Source organism: Geotrypetes seraphini, chromosome 17, assembly GCF_902459505.1.
Source record: "Geotrypetes seraphini chromosome 17, aGeoSer1.1, whole genome shotgun sequence".
Taxonomy (NCBI): Eukaryota; Metazoa; Chordata; class Amphibia; order Gymnophiona; family Dermophiidae; genus Geotrypetes; species Geotrypetes seraphini.
In genome coordinates this window covers 12,027,611-12,044,481 of record NC_047100.1, presented here as the reverse complement: position 1 = coordinate 12,044,481, position 16,871 = coordinate 12,027,611, and the positions used below count along the sequence as shown (strand labels likewise).

The 16,871-nt window shown below is 41.1% G+C and overlaps 1 protein-coding gene across 19 annotated transcripts in view; it reads left to right on the top strand.

The window, feature by feature from the left end:
* Positions 1-16,871, top strand: part of WNK2 (WNK lysine deficient protein kinase 2) — a 206,437-nt gene that overhangs the window by 18,577 nt on the left and 170,989 nt on the right. For 18 of the 19 annotated variants that reach the window (XM_033926235.1, XM_033926238.1, XM_033926245.1 and 15 more), the window contains exons 2-3: positions 3,760-3,907; positions 4,137-5,035. In XM_033926235.1, the coding sequence (XP_033782126.1) occupies positions 4,325-5,035 (711 nt within the window). In that variant the 5' untranslated portion in view covers positions 3,760-3,907; positions 4,137-4,324. The remainder of the gene's footprint in view (positions 1-3,759; positions 3,908-4,136; positions 5,036-16,871) is intronic. The other variant, XM_033926236.1, reaches the window with a different exon arrangement.

Here is a 16,871-nt window from a genome sequence, read left to right as displayed (position 1 = left end):
GTAATATGATGTAATGTAATGTAATTTATTTCTTCTATACCGCTACATCCGTTAGGTTCTAAGCGGTTTACAGAAAATATACATTAAGATTAGAAATAAGAAAGGTACTTGAAAAATTCCCTTACTGTCCCGAAGGCTCACAATCTAACTAAAGTACCTGGAGGGTAATAGAGAAGTGAAAAGTAGAGTTAGAGGAAAAATAAAAATAAAATAAACATTTTAACAAGACAGCATTGATCTAAATACTTTGGAAGGTAGAAAAGAGGAGAGAAAGGAATAGAAGCAGAAGGGGGAGCCGTTGAACAGTAGAATTCTGGAGAAATTTAAATGATAGAAATAGAACAAAACAAAGACAAAAGGCAAAACAATAGATAAGATTAAAGATAAATCATAAGCTGGAAAGAAAAATAAAATAAAACTTTGTCTTCAATCCACGGTTTCAGTGATTGAAACACTATCCTAGACAGAGAACTCAAACTGTAGAACAGGAGAATGGTGATCTTGAAGATGGATAGTTTCTAGAATCCTTTAAGCCAATTTAGATTCCCCTAAATAAAGTTAATGCTGTTTTATTATTGATACCATTTCCACTTATTTAGTATTATTCAGTATTCACTACTACTTGGTACTGCTTAAAAACAGAATATTTGTTTAAAATTTCTTCATAACTGTATCAAAATGATGGTAACATGCAGTAATATATTTTTGCTCAAATAATGACAATTCCTCAAAGCAATCTTTAAGAAACATGATGAAATCAAATATTTACCAACCTGAAGATCCTGCCTGTTAAACATGTTTTTTTTTGTCTCCTTCATCAAAGCACTTCTCATGTTTCTTTTGGACCACCAGGCCTTGCAATTTCTTTGTTGCAGTGTTTGCATTTTGCTTGCTTGCATGCATGCATGCCTTATCCATATGGTCTCTTTTTTTACAGCCTGCTGCTGTTACAGGTTTTCTCCTCAAGGCTGAGAATAATATGATAAACCTCAGGCTATATACACAAAAGATCCCCAGAGGATTCTGCTCAAAAGTTTCACTTTCAGTTTTTACCGCTTGCTCCTCCTTTCTCACATTTGGCTCCTAGTGCAAATATATAAAAAAAAAAGTGTGGGATAAACACAGAGGATCTAGAATCAGAAAATAATAGTAAATATTGAAGAACTAAAGCCAATACTGGGCAGACTTGCACGCTCTGTGTCTGTATAGGGCCGTTTGGTGAAGGATGGGCTGGGGAGGGCTTCAATGGCTGGGAGGGTTTATATGGACTGGAATAAGCTTTGACGGAGACTTCAGTAGTTGGAACCCAAGAACAGTACCGAGCAGAACTTTGGATTCTTGCCCAGAAGTAGCTAAGATGAAAAAATAAAAACCCAACAAATTTTTAGATTCAATCAGGTTGGGCAGACTAGATGGACCGTTTGGGTCTTTATCTGCCGTCATCTTCTGTGTTACTATGTATATAAATTTAGCACAAAGAGTTAAAGGGTTGATTGTGTACATTGGTTTGCAAAGGAACAATGGAGCTAAGGTCTTTTTCTCAACTCTATATTTTGTAACATTTTTACTGTAAAGAAGCATGTTATCTCTGCAGACATAAATTCACAGTTTTGAGAAATGCAAAACCAAGCATCTGTGATTGATATCTTCTAGTTAGAAAAATTGCCTATGATATTATGAATGGATTAATGGAATTCATTTACCAAAAAAAATTACATTACATGAATATACAGTACAGCCTCATATTACATAATTAAAACAAATTCTTATTTCATGATTAACTTTTTGCACTACGAGGGTAACTGAAAAAGTAAAGGCAAAATGCATTTAACAGCTTTAATAAAAGTAACTGAGCTACTAAACGTATCACTTTTCCATGTAGTCCCCATGCAAGATATTTGTCGTATCGTTCCAACTAGCTTCTGCATTCCTGCAGAGAAGTGTTTTGGCTGCTCCCAAAGCCAGGGTGAGCACCACTTCATTTACTTCATCATGCCTTGTCTTTTGCTCCCTGGGTCACAGTGATGCACTTGTCTCATCACCGGTGACAGTGATCTCCAGAATATTCAGATCTTCTTCATACTGTCTCAGGAACTGGGTCACATCTTACACGCCGTTGCTTGAGCAGATCAGTAAGCTGTTTGAGAACCCATCGTGCGCAGACTTGTATCCCAAGTCATCCTGCATTATGGCTCATGCAGATCCATAGTTGATATCTAGATTTGTAGCCAGTTGACACCGTTATCTGTTGGCCTTCTCTAATCAAGGCATGCACCCTGTCAACATGCTCTTGTGTGCGCGATGTAGATGGGCAACCAGAACAATGTTTATTGGTGGCCCCTGTTCTTCCCACTTTAAACCTTTTTACCCTCTCATAAACCTTTTCAATTCATGATGCTATGTCTGTAATATCTGATGATGAATTTCCCAGGTTTTACTCCCTCTGCCCAAAGAAAGCACACTACTGCATGTTCTTCGATGGTGCAATCTCGTAATGGAGCGTCCATGTTTCTGCTCTTGTGGCTGCCACATTATTAAAGGCCGAGCACTGCACTATGAGTGGATGAACTATCCAACAGGCAACTTACAAGTACATATGTTGCATTTTGCTAGCTCTGGTTCTGGTTCTGGTTTTCACATTTAACAGCTGCCTTTCATTTTTGATTCACCCTTGTATCTTAAGTAGAAAACTATACAGTGGTACCTTGGATTACGAGCATAATCCGTTCCAGGAGCATGCTTGTAATCCAAAATGCTCGTTTATCAAAGCGAGTTTCCCCATAGGAAATAATGGAAACTCACTTTGATATGTTCCCCCCCCCCGAGGCCAGGGCGCTGCTCCCCCCCACTCGCAAAGTCCCCCCCTCCTGCGTGATCTGGCACCCCCTGCCCGACCAACTTTAATTCGCTCCCCCTCCCCGCTCGAATCAGCACCCCCCCCCCGCGAGAACAGGAACCCCCCGCCCGACCAACTTTATCTCACCCCCCCCCTTTGGCACTGGAACGCAGCCCACAAGTGCCGGTGCCGCTTGAAGATCTTCTTCCTTGTCTCTGCCGGCTTTGAGCATGCATCTGCGCATGCTCAAGCCCTTCTAATTCTCCCTCTCGCCGAGATGCATGCTCAAAGCCGGCAGAGACAAGGAAGAAGATCTTCAAGCGGCACCGGCACTTGTGGGCTGCGTGCCGGTGCCAAAGAGGGGGTGAGTTAAAGTTGGTCGGGTGAGGGGTTCCTGTTCTCGCGGGGGGGGGGGGGTGCCGATTCGAGCGGGGGGGGGCCTCTGCGGGCGGGGGGGGGCGATGCCGGTTATCGGGGGGTGCTCGTAAATCGAGTCAACACTCGGTTTGCGAGACGTTTTACGAGAATGTTTTGCTCGTATTGCAAAACACTCGCAAACCGGGTTACTCATAAACCGAGGTTTGACTGTATATAGATTTTTCCTCAAAGCTTTTTTTAGCCACCCTAGTTGTGGATAGGTTGAAGCAAGTTAGAGTGAGAACCAGCTTATCATATTTAGCTGGGAGGAGAGAGGGCATGTGTTCATGACTTAAGCAGCACAAAGAGAAACAAGGACAGGGCCAGCTTTCACCATCCCTACCTCAAAGGTACATAACTGAAAAACCTTTCATTGGGGTGAGTGGTGATGGTTGGTCTAAGGATGCCTTTCACGCCTTTTAAATTAAAGGCATCACAATAATATATTAACTCTAAATGACATTCTGGTGAATCCCCTTTTTTAAAATCAATTTCCCCTCTTTTAGGGAGATAAGCAAGCAAATCATGTGGTTTCCATGCTCATGCTTAGGAAACTGAAGAATTGACAAGATTTGAGGGGAAGCAAGGAATTTATAAAATTGGATACCTGTGTTATGTCCATGGATATGGACATTGACGTTCCCCAGGTACAATGTAAGTATTAGTTGGTGGGAGGGGGGGATTGAACCCCTTTGGATAAGTGATGGTCATAAAATTAATTAAACTTTATTTGTCAAATCTTGAGCAGAAGCTGCAGGACTGGGGGCCTAAAAACTGTCTAATACTGAATGTATCATGAATGTTTAAATGCAGTTTTGGATAACCTTGACAGGAAAGGCTTAACTTTGTAACATGCACCTCTTATGTTTTGTTTTTTCTTCAGTTGCAATATGACTTTGCACTGAAGAGGATTCTTCTGGCAACAAGAGAATCTCTGCGCCTGCAAAAGTCAAGTGGAAAAGGATTGATGGAAGTATCTGAAATTGCATTTTATGGCATGCTTATAGTAAGAGACCCTATCGCAGCAGTTTACAGCCAGGTGACATTTGCCTTTCTTTAAAAAGTACCTCCATGGACCATGCTTTTGGCAAACTGGGGACACCTACAACAAACATGGAAACATCAGATTTAATGGAATCAGGGGGTGATGCCAGACCAGATCCTCAGCTGGGAAACAAGTGTACAGCTGAACACAGTATCTGTGCTGAAATGAACAATATTCATAGGCCTGTTAGTTGCAGAAGTGTAGACAAGATGGACCCTTCTGTAATACAGAAACCAGAAAGAGCTGCCCACATTGTGCCTTGTGCTAAGGATCCCAAAATGGTGAATCTGAGGTTTTTGAGGAGGGCTGTAGTGGAATCTGATCAGGAGGAGCCAGTTCTTGATCTTCCTGAGTCAGAGCATCACAGCAAAATGATACCCATTTCCAAAACAAGAAGGGCTATTGTAAAGAGGGTGCATGGATCTGGTGAGGAGGTGGCCAATGTAGTATACCCTTGTGAGCAGAACGGAAGAGCTGCTGACATTGAAGTCAAGGAGCATAAGGACCATATCAAAGATGCAGAGAAGAGGGAGCCATTGGAAATTTCCAAAGACTTGGTACAGTCCAAAAAGGAGGAAGAGGAGAATGAGGAAGAGGCTGATATGAAGGCTGTATCCACATCACCTGACGGAAGGTTTTTGAAGTTTGATATTGAACTTGGAAGAGGATCATTTAAGACAGTCTACAAGGGTTTGGATACCGAAACTTGGGTTGAAGTTGCTTGGTGTGAACTTCAGGTAAGATTTACCGAAATATCATAAATCCCAGGTGGGAGGGCTAAATACTAGCTATGTTACTGCTAACATTTTCTTAATACAGGGCTTAAAACTGTTTGGTTGATTAAACTTGTGGTTTAAATCTGTTGTTCAGTCCCCACCTGTTCTGTGCACCGTCCATATGTCAAGGTGGGAACTACTGTACAGCATGCTAAAGTATAGTCTTTATGGCCTTATTAACAGTTAACACAGCTTAAATAGGCCCCAGATTGTTTTCTAGGCATACTACCTTCTGTATGCAAATCTAAGTCATATTGGGTTACAGAAGTGTACATTGCCTTGTAAAACTCTAAAAGCAGAGACCAGAGTAAAGCTGGAAGTCGGTTGGGATGTGCAATATAGTTTGAGGTGTTCGGTGGGGGTGGGTGGGGAGGAATGAGCGACTAGATGGGCTAGGATAGTCTGACGTTTGTTCTAGTTGCCCAGTTCCAGAAATATGGCCTCGGTAAGGTTTAAGAATTAGAGGTGCCCGATTCAGTTCACCGATCCACTTCGGATGAATCGATTCAAGTTGATTTGTTTCCATAAAAAATGGACTCGCTGATTCTTGAGCGGTGGCATCAGCCCCCCTTGCCGCTGATCTATTTTGCAGAGGCTTTCCCTCTGCTGGCGTTCTTCCATCTAATGTAACTTCCTGTTTCATGAAACAGGAAGTTACATCAGAAGAAAGGACTTTGGCAAAGGGAATGCCTGAGCAGGCCTGTGTGAGCAGATTGGCAGCAAGATGAGCCCACATATCTCTGGCTTTTTTTTTTTTTTTTTACTGGTTAGCTCTTTTAGCGCACTCCTTTCCAGAATCGATCCTGTCACCCTTCTCCCCCCAACAGCGTTTATCTAATCCCCCTCTGCCCTGCCCTCACATCTACCTTTAATTCGATGCAAAAATTGTTGCTGAGCAGTGGTAGCAAATGCAATTCAAGCTATCCTGCCGCTAGTCTGGGCTTCTTCTCTCCATTACGGCCACCCCAGTGGAAACAGGAAGTTGTCACTGAGGGCGGGCCGCAGTGGAGAGAAGATGCCATGAGCTGCAGCATGAGAGCTCTGGATTGCTAGATTCGTAACCACCACCGGCAACAAATTTTACAACAAAATAAAGGTAGATGGGGGTGCGTGGGAAGGAGAGAAAGATGAACTTGGAGGAGGAGGGCAAAATGGGGAGAGGGAGAGATAGCACTATTAAGAATTACTAAAACACCTAATCCTAAAAGGCTTTGCTCAGAAAGTTAAAACAAAATCATATATCGGACCATAGAAGTTGTAAAAGAGATTTTCTAAACCTTGGATGCTAATCCCAGCTCAGCCATTGAATCCTCTTGTATCTGACTTAATCTATTGTTTCCATATTTGCAGAGCTGGTGAAGTAACGGGCATGTGTTTCTTTGAAATGAATGTGTAATAGAGCATAACTGGATCTGTGACAAAAACGAATTGCTTGGTTTTGACAGAAAACAAAACTGCTCCTCCATCCCACCTGCCAATCCATAGGTCCTCCCCAGGCCTACCTTAGGGAGCCCTGGTGGTCTAGTAGCTCGTTCAGGGACAGGAACGATCCCCACTCATTCCTGCTACATGCTGGTTCCAGTCATAAAATGGCTGCCGGCAAACCCCCACAGCAGTCTTAGTAGCCATCCCGATGGAATGGGGCAGGAGCAAGTCTCACTACACTTTCGCCCGGGAAAGGTGGTGGGCTACGTGGAGGGAATAGTTTCAGATTCAGCTGAAAATGCACCCGCATTTTTGGCTGGAGCCCACACATGTATTTTGGTCTGGTTTTGGTTGGCCTCTGTGTAAACCCTGTTCAGCTGGAGTAGCCAATTGGAGTACCTTGAATTGCCCACTATGAAAAGTTATGGTTAGTGGTGCAAAACCTAAGCAGGGATCAGGTTTAATTTAGTCTGCAGCACTACATTGATATGTACATCAAAAATGGCGGTGGTAACCTCTTTTTGTGGGGGGTGGGTGGTGAATGGATGTTAAGTCCGTTTGAGTATTTGATAGCAAATTTAATGTGTTAAAAAAAGCACCGCAGTACATAAAGGTATGTGAATATGGTACTGTAGGCCTTCCTGGGTATATGTGCATATAGCTTGCATTTCTGCCATGTGGCATACATAATCCACTAGGCTAGACCTTCTAGACATATTATTTGCTTAATAATTCCAATATATTCTAAATGGAGCTGAAGCTCCATCAATCTCAATACAATTTTGAGGTCTGTTGCACTCTATCCTTTTGTCTAGAGAGACAAAGGTTATTTTCATTCACGTCGGAATACTACATAAAGTTGTATTCAGTTTGCAATTATGTCATTAGTGGAGAGCTGCCAAGGAGCATTTTAAAAAGATGGATGCAAATTATTAGATCTTTTCAGTGCTTTTCTAATATGTTCATATTTCCACTAAATTTTGTTGAATCATTTGTTGGCTCATAAAGAACTGTTCAAACCATCAAGTGATCTGGTCAACCTGCATTTAAATCATTGAAATTTTATCTCAGCTGCAGAAGCTGACATTAGTAGAATTTCATTCAATTAAGTTTCCTTCATGTTAGTTATATCTAAATATATAAATCACTACTCTGTTATCTTCGACTTCAGACTACAAAGCCTTCAGGAGAGATATTAAAACCATACTCTTCAAAAAACACATAAAACCTATCCAGCCCAATGTCCAACACTCTATTTACCCTTAGATCTCTCTAATACTCTTTTATCTATCAAACGTTATCTAAAACCCATAATTTCACCCTATTCTTATCTCCTAAAGACCTCCACTTCCCTTTGGTAACTCTTTACCCAATGTTTATTACCTTAAAAAATTCTATGTCATCGCTTATTCTATTCCTTTTAATTTGAATGTAATTCTTGTTTTTAGTTTGAATGTAATCCGCCTTGAACTGCAAGGTAATGGCGGAATAGAAATCACTAATGTAATGTAATATCTGGGGTGAAAAAAACCCCCAGGTATTTTAAACTGAACCTGAATTTCTTTATTTCCAGTATTATGGACTTGATTTCTAATAAATATTTTTCCCCTTTTGGATTTTTAGTGATAAGTGTTTGTGGCACAAAATGGCCAAAGATGTCCCATCACACTTGGGAGCAACTGTATTGTTTAGGTAAATTGAAGTGACTGCTTCAGGCATTATGCTGAAAATCAGGGGAGGGAAGTTTCAAGGTGATGCTAGGAAGTATTTCTTCACCGAAAGGGTGGTCGATCATTGGAACGAGCTGCCTCAGCAGGTGATTGAGGCCAGCAGCGTGTTGGATTTCAAGAGGAAATGGGATATTCACGTGGGATCTATAGGGGAGTAGAAGTCAGGAAGTGGGTCATTGGTATGGGCAGACTCGATGGGCTGTGGCCCTTTTCTGCCGTCAATTTCTATGTTTCTATGTTTGGGAGATTATAACAAGTACAGAGATCACCCTAGTGATGGCCTCTTCTAGGTTACCTCAGATCACCAACTGAAACAGCAATGGCAGTAACCAACTGTCATTTCTCCAAGTCTGTGGGGGTACTAAAATAAGCACAGAACCTTTTCCAAGTTTATTAAAAATTTTATACCGCATAATTAGGCTTCTAGGCCAGTGGTCTCAAACTCGCAGCCCGCCGGGTACTATTTTGAGGCCCTCGGTATGTTACCATTGTTCAGGAACATTGCCCACCTCGCTGCTGTAATCTCACGCGAGCGCCTTCCTGCATCTTTCTGCATGTTGCACTTCTTTCAGCTGTGTATAGTTGAAATTATCAGAAGCAATGAAGGAAAGATTTATAAACGCGTTTTACCTTATGCAAAGTTGTCATTTCTTTAATAAGACATTAACTATTTTTTCTGTGGCCCTCCAAGTACCTACAAATCCAAAATGTGGCCCTGCAAAGGGTTCGAGTTTGAGACCGCTGTTCTAGGCGGTGTACATCATTTAAAAAATAAAGTTTAAAATGCATATAATAAAATGTGAAATTAATAAGTAGTGACGTTACTGGGGGCTTATTGTACAACAGACGAAATTGTTTGGACGAACATATACAGAAGGAGACGGGGTAGAGCTGCAATCTTGAACGAGAAGAACAAAAAAGGGGAAAATAGGAGGAAGGGGGATGAGAATATAGGATTATCCGGTTGCCCTTAGAAGGTCAGTTATATTCCAAAAGCGTCATTGAACAAAAAGTTTTTAATTTCGTACACCAAGGGGCTATAACTGAAAAGTTGTTAGAACGCATGGTGTTGATGTTCCTTGAGAGATGGAATAGCAAGGAGATTGTGTGACTGAGCGAAGGGGTCTGAGTGGAGAATAGGAAATAAGGGAGTCTGTTATTAAATTCAGGTAGATTACTAGATTGAGTTTTGAATGTTAATAGTTTATGCACCTGGAAGGCCGCACCGATTCTCACATCCTCTGACATTACTTGTAGTATCAGAAGGGGAAGGATTGGCAAGGTCTTCCATAAATGCACAGGATTCTCAAAAAGCCCTGCCCATTTAACAACTTTGTTAGATAAGAGGTATAAATCATTGATATTTTATTTTCCAAGTAAACCCCCCCCCAAAAAAAAAACATACACGTTCTATATCAAGTCACATAAACAATGATGGCCAGTTCACACAACGCAGTCAAACCTTAAGTGCAACCCCCCTCCAAACCAAACAAATATTATAATAGACTGCAAAGGACATTACATTTCTAGACCGCAAAACCTCACAGATCGATGCAGTTCAGAAACATACAAAAGACTGGCCATCCCCCAGTGAACCACAGAATAAACATCAATCAATTCAATTCTCTAAAATTTTACAAACAAGAATGATTTCAGTAACTTTCTGTAATGCATACAAGACCACCTAAATAGAGAGCATAACTCCTTATCCCAGCAAGCTGCCTGAAAAGCTAATAGGCATTGCTGGAACGTCTTATAAACGCAACCTCGAACTGGGGGGGGGGGGAACAAATAGAGCAGTATCACCTAGTGGACGGTTTGATGCGAATAAAGTAAATAATTCTAACAGGTACTCAGATACTTGACCGTGAAAAGACATGTTACAATCGCAGATCTCTAGACAAGGGGGGGGGAGGGGCTGTTAAAGAAACAATGCAGAGCCATAATGGAATGGGGGAGAGGAGACACAGTATGCTGAAGGGGAGGGTATGGGGCGATTGTATCTTCATTTCCTTCCCCATACCAGTCTCCAATCTTGAGGCTGGGATTAATAAGTTTCAAGTTTATTTACATCTTACACATCTGGCCAGCTTTCCTGGTTTTGTTACATATGGTTCTGGTAGGACGTTTCCTACCTTGTTCTCTTTTATGATAACGATGACTGTAATGTTGTCTTCTGTTATTCTCTGCTTTATATATTGGTCATTGTTGCCCAATTGTATTGTAATTGTTCAAAAATTTTCAATAAAAATGATTGAACTAAAAATAAATTTCTTGTATCGCCCAATCAAGCCTTCTAGGCGATGTACAAAAACGCCAAAGCAATGCGCCATACAATTTAAACAAAGACAAACCATGGGAAATGACATGTTTTGAAGACATTGACGAACGGGAACAAAAGGGAAGAAGGGTTAGAACTACAATTGATAGAAAGAAAGAAAACACTCAAGGGAAAGTATAACAAAGGGAGGGGGAACTGAAGGTAAAAACGTTTCTTGAATCTAAGTCATCCTTAAAAGGACAGTTTAAGTTACAAAAGCATCAAACATGACTAGAAAAGTGGGCAAAGGTAGAAAATCTTTCAATTCAGTGTGTTGGAATATATTGCATTACATTTAGCGTCTTCTATCCCACCAATACCTTTCAGTTTGGCTTGGGCATTTCCAGGGAGAATATATGGTTAATAGATGTAGTATGCGTCGGGATCTGTGGAGGGACGATCAGATTTAGTTAGATAATTTGACAAATTTCTTGAATAGGAAAGTTTTTTATTAAGTTCTTTCCTGAATGTTTTGTAGTTGGGCGTCATAGTCAGCAGATTGGAGAAGTGGTGGTCTAGTTGTCATTACATGTTCCATATTTTGCTCGGTACAGAAGCATGTGATCTCTATTTTTCTGGCATGGTACTGCATGCAGACTCTGGCTTTCTGAGGTTTAATTTCTCTTATCTATTTTCTGTTAGACTCTCAAATACTGAATAAAGTGATCAATGTTCTGAGTTTGTGACCAAGGCTGGGTGTTCTGTTAGCATGGTAGGTTGTCTCATGCATACCATGATGAATCTTGATCCTAAGCTGTGACATTTGGAGTATGTTCTCTCTCTTTCTTGCTCATATTTACTGCTAATGCTCACTGTAGCACTTGCATTGTGACAGAGCTGCTTGCTGGAGTTCATAAAGATATAACAAGTATAGGCAACTTATCCAGGTGTACTTAGAAGTAGAGAATGACACGGGGGAAAAAAATTTATCACCGTTCCCGTGAGCTCCGCCCCGTCCCCATCCTGAAAGCTCGGGCCTCGTCCCCGCCCTGCAGATTGTCTGATCCCATCCTCGCAAGCCTCGAATAGTTATGATTTTATACTGAACTTATTTTATTAAAGTTTAAAAAGAGACAATTGTCATTTAATAAACACAAATAATACAGAGCAAGGATCAACAAAATCAGTTTTCCCTCCCTTTCACAAATATTCCCTCCACTATTGTGAAAACTGAACAAACCAAATTACTACAGAATGCTACATAGAAAAATCAAGCTAACAGAATACTTCAGTCACACATGGCAGGACCAGCGTTAGGGGAGAGCAACTAGGGCAACTGCTCCCTGGTCAGAGAGAGAGCCCTAAGCCAGCTGGAAGCTAAAGAAGCACAGCCTAGGCTTTGCGGTCCCCAGTTATGTCTAATGCCAGCTCTAGCAGGATACATATTTCAAATCTGAAATATTCTAATCACAAAATATAAAATAATTTTTTTTTTCTACCTTTTGTTGTTTGGTAATTTTATTCTTCAGATCACATTGGTCTCAGGCTTTGGTTTTGGGTTCCTTCTGTCTTCATTGTGGCATAGCTGGCTCCTGAAGGTAAAATAGGCGCAAGAGGAGCTGGGGAGGAGATGCAAAGTCTGACATGGGTGCAATTTTTTTTTTTTTTTACCACTGGAGCAAGACTTTTCACCGCTCCCCTGAGCGGTAAAAGGTCTTGTCCCCATTCCCGCGGGACGATGAAAGGTCTTGTCCCCATTCCTGCAGTAAACCAGTTGCAAATGTCTCCATTCATGTGGATTTACTGCGTTGACCGTGGTAAACGGTCCCCATGCCATTCTCTACTTAGAAGTTTTTTGATAAGCTTGTGGCACCCAAAATAATGGGACGTCTCAGACTGCATCTCTTGGTATTTGAGGGTCTTCCTTCTCACGACACAATGGCTTGTGTGAATCACTTTATGCTTTTTGCAGGTTGCTTTTGTGATGGAAACATACCACATAATTTTTTTAATGGTTTCTTGGGGGCAGTTTTCACCAAGTGGGTTAGTTTGCATGGGAATGAACCTCACTCCTATGTTCTGTGAGAGATGTGTGTTGTTTAGCCTGTTCAGTTTTCTCAGTAGACATGTGAATGTAGGGCTACTTAGCAATTTTTAACACTGCTCTTTTGGTAGGCTCCTCACTAGTTTTGAAGTTGACGCTGTTATGGTAGATTTGGCTCTCAAGGCCACAAGTGAGTTTTGTAGGAGTTTGTATTTCACAATCTACCTGGTAACTGCTATTTTGAAAACGCCAAGCTTTATTTTATTTTTGGTTTTATTTTGTGGAGAAACTTCCTAATTCTGCTCTGTACCCATTGTTGGGAGAGGGGTTTCTTACGGATGCAAAATACTTTTTTCATTAACATAAGCATAGGTGTGGGGGAGGCCACAGGGGCCATGGCCTCCTCAAAAATATGACGACTCTTGTTTTTGCTTTTCCTGTAATCAAAGGAATAGGTTCTGGTTGACTTTTTCTCATGTGCAATGCTACAATTCTGTTATTACATCTTACATTCCTTGCCGAGCCTTTTGTGTGTGATATGCAAAGACTGTACCTTTTTAACATCACACATCTCAACAGAGCACTCTGAATCGGTCCTTGTGACAGAGATATTTTGAAGACTTCCTATAGCGATTCAGCTAATTGCTGCCTGGTAATAACAGCTGCACATTGATTTTCAAGAAAGCGAAAGCAAGAAATTGCCCCACCAGCATCCCTGCTTGTTCTTGTTTTCAGGAAACCAATACGAGGGAATGCTGGAAAGATCTCGGCTTCCTAAATTCTGAGCGTTATTTTGCCACTGTAGCTGAAGAGTGTTCCGATTTCATTAAATGCCGATTTGCAGAACCAAAATTCTGTGTTTTCAAAGACCATTGATTTGAACCATATCCTCATCATCCTCTTCTTGGTTGGGCTGAGAACTTTTCAGCACTTCCTCGTATATGACAAACATGTGAACTCTTGGCCCACTGTACTTATTGAAGGCTATCTCTATGTTTTCTTTATAGCTTTGGTCATGTGACTGCATGTTGAGTAGGAAGTATGTATCAAAGGCAGAGGTACTGGCTAGCTTAGGAGCTAACTATTGAAAATGATTGGGGGTGCTGAACTCGTAACGAAAAAACAAATTTTGCCCCTCACCTGGTAAAGAAAAAAGGGGAAAAAATACACCTGGCCGTGAATGATGGTGAATGACCAGCCTGCATCTAAATGTCAAGAGCAGTGGCGTAGTGAGGAAGGGTGGCACTTGTCATCGCCATGCCATGCGCCCCCGGTACCTCATTAAGGGCTACTTTTACTAAGGTGCGATAGCGGTTTTTTAGCGTGCGCTGCACGCCAAAAACTAATGCCAGCTCAATGCAGTAAAGAGCTGTTCACATAAAAGGTAGTTTCACAGATTCTTTTCAGGCCGCAGCATGGGATAAGGAGTTTAGTATGTACGGTTCTCTTTTATTATTAACCACGTTGAACTGCAAGGTATTGTGGTATACAATAAACTTTTATGTTATGTTTAAGGGGAGGCAGGACAGTAGCATAGGAGACATCAACCTTCTCTCCTGTTTTCCCCTGCAGCCTATTGGTTGACTAAGGACTGGCTTCCTGGACCATGGAATGACTTTCAAGGGCTGCTAAGCATGATAGGAAGAAGTGCAAAAGTGGCATTGTGAAACTCAAAAAAGAAGGTTGAGGAATATGTAGAAGCTGATAAAAGGCCGAATTGCTTAACAAATTTCTATTCATGTTCGCGGCTGAAGCGCGGGGAGTGGGACCACAGAAAACAAATGCAAATAGGGATGTGTTCATAATAATAATAATAATAATAATAACTTTATTTTTCTATACCGCCATAGTCAGGCGACTTCTAGGCGGTTTACATTATAAGAAGGCTGGACATTCAGCGAATAGCAGAAATCTTAATACAATACGATATCGTAGATCCACTTACAATACAATGCTGTGAATCTAGAAACAATAACATATAATACAGTCTAAATACAATAGTATATAATACAGTGAGTCTAAATACAATAACATTTAAAAGTCTAAATATAATACCGTACAAGGAGTCTTAATGCAGTACGATAGTCATGAGGAGCTAGCTAAATTAAAGGTAGACAAAGTGATGGGGCCGGATGGTGTACATCCAAGGGTGCTAAAAGGAACTTAGGGAAGTTCTGGTGGCTCCGCTGACTGAACTTTTCAGTGCTTCTCTTGAGTCGAAAGTGGTACTGGAGGACTGGAGAAGGATGGATGTGATCCCTCTACATAAAAGTGGAAGTCAGCAAGAAGTAGGGAATTGCAGGCAAGTAAGTCTAACATCTGTGGTAAGCAAATTAATGGAAACACTTTTAAAACAGAGAATGGTGACGTTTCTGGAATCCAGTGGATTACAGGACCAGAGGCAACATGGATTCACTACAGGTAGGTCTTGTCAGACAAAGCTGATCAATTTCGTTGACTGGGTGACCAGAGAATTGGGTAGAGGAGTCTGCTGGATGTGCTGTATTTAGATTTGAAGCCTTTGACAGTGTTCCACACAGACGTCTAATAAATAAACTGAGTGATCTCAGGATGGGCCCCAAAGTGACAGATTGGGCTAAGCACTGGTTCAGTGTAAGACAGAGGGTAGCAATTAATGGAGATTGTTCTGAGGAAAGGGATGTTGCCAGTGGTATACCTCAAGGTTCTGTTCCTGGGCCTATTCTTAACATTTATAAGTGATATTGCTGAAGGGCTGTCAGGTAAGATTTGCCTCTTTGTGGATGATACCAAAGTCTGCAAAAGAGTAGACAACCCCGGTTGGTGTGAATAACATGAAGACCTAGCGAAGCTTGAATGGTCTGAAATTTTGCAGCTAAAATTTAATGCTAAGAAATGCAAGGTCATGCATTTGGGCTGCAAAAACCTGAAGGAATGGTACAGTTTAGGGGTGAAGAACGACAGAAGAGCGGGACTTGGGTGCGATTGTATGTGATGATCTTAAGGTGGCCAAACAGGTTGAAAAGGTGATGGCAAAAGGTAGAAGGATGCATAGTGAGGGGTATGGCCAGTAGGAAAAAGGAGATATTGATGCCCTCATATAAAACTGGTGAGACCTCATTTAGAATATTATGTACAATTCTGGAGACCGCACCTTCAAAAAAAAATATAAAAAGGATGGAGTCAGTCCAGAGGAAGGCTACTAAAATGGTGAGTGGTCTTTACCATAAGGTGTAAGGGGACAGACTTAAAGATCTCAATATATATTCTTTGGAGACAAGGCAGGAGAGGGGAAATATGATAGATGTTTAAATATCTACATGGCATAAATGCACACGAGTCGAGCATTTCATTTGAAAGGAAGCTTTGGAATGAGAGGGCATAGGATGAAGTTAAGAGGTGGTAGGCTCAGGAGTAATCTAAGGAAATACTTTTTTACAGAAAGGGTGGTAGGTGCATGGAAAAGTCTCCCAGAAGAAGTGGTGGAGATATACTGTCTGAATTCAAGAAGGCATGGGTTAGGCACATGGGATCTCTAATAGAAGAAGAGATAATGGTTACTGCAGATAGGCAGACTAGATGGGGCATTTGGCCTTTATCTTCCATCCATGTTTCTGTGACTCTCTGACCAATGGTATCTCTTAAGCCACTGGTCCTGCCCCCTTTGCAGCTTATTGACTGGCTAAGGAATGTCTGACCAGTACCATACCATACAGCGGCTTATATCCTGCAAAATATCGGCAAAGATACATTGTGGTTTACAATAAGATTTCAAGATCTATCTTTACATTTATAATGAGATTCAAAGAACATTAGTAGGCACAGATCATAAGTAATACAGGGAGAAGAGATACCTCATGTCTTTAACATTTTCCTGAAATTGTAATAAGAGGGGAGTTGACGCAAGTACAATGGTAGGCTGTACCATACTTTGGGCACCTGGAATTTGAAGGTAGATTCCCAGGGGGAAGTGGGAGCAGTAGCTGAGGAGACAGCCTTACTTCCTGCTTTCTTCTGCAGCTCTCCTTAAATCACTGTTGGGTAATGAGTTTAAATACTAGTGTCCCAAAATGGTGAAACGCTCATCAATAGCAATAAGTAGGAGCACTATAATCATAAGAGCACTTTATAAGTTTCTAGAGGAGCTCAGAACCATAAGATGGTGTAGAAATCACAACCAGGGAAAAACCCTGATAAGTGTTTCAAAATGTCTATCATTGCTCCCTCTTGAGGTTTTATAAAGTTGTTTCATAGGATATGAAATTAAGTAAATAAAGACGTTATAAATAAAGGTGCAAAAATATTCAAAATCAACCTTCTCAAAGATGATTTTGCTCTACAACTTTTCTTGTGTGTATA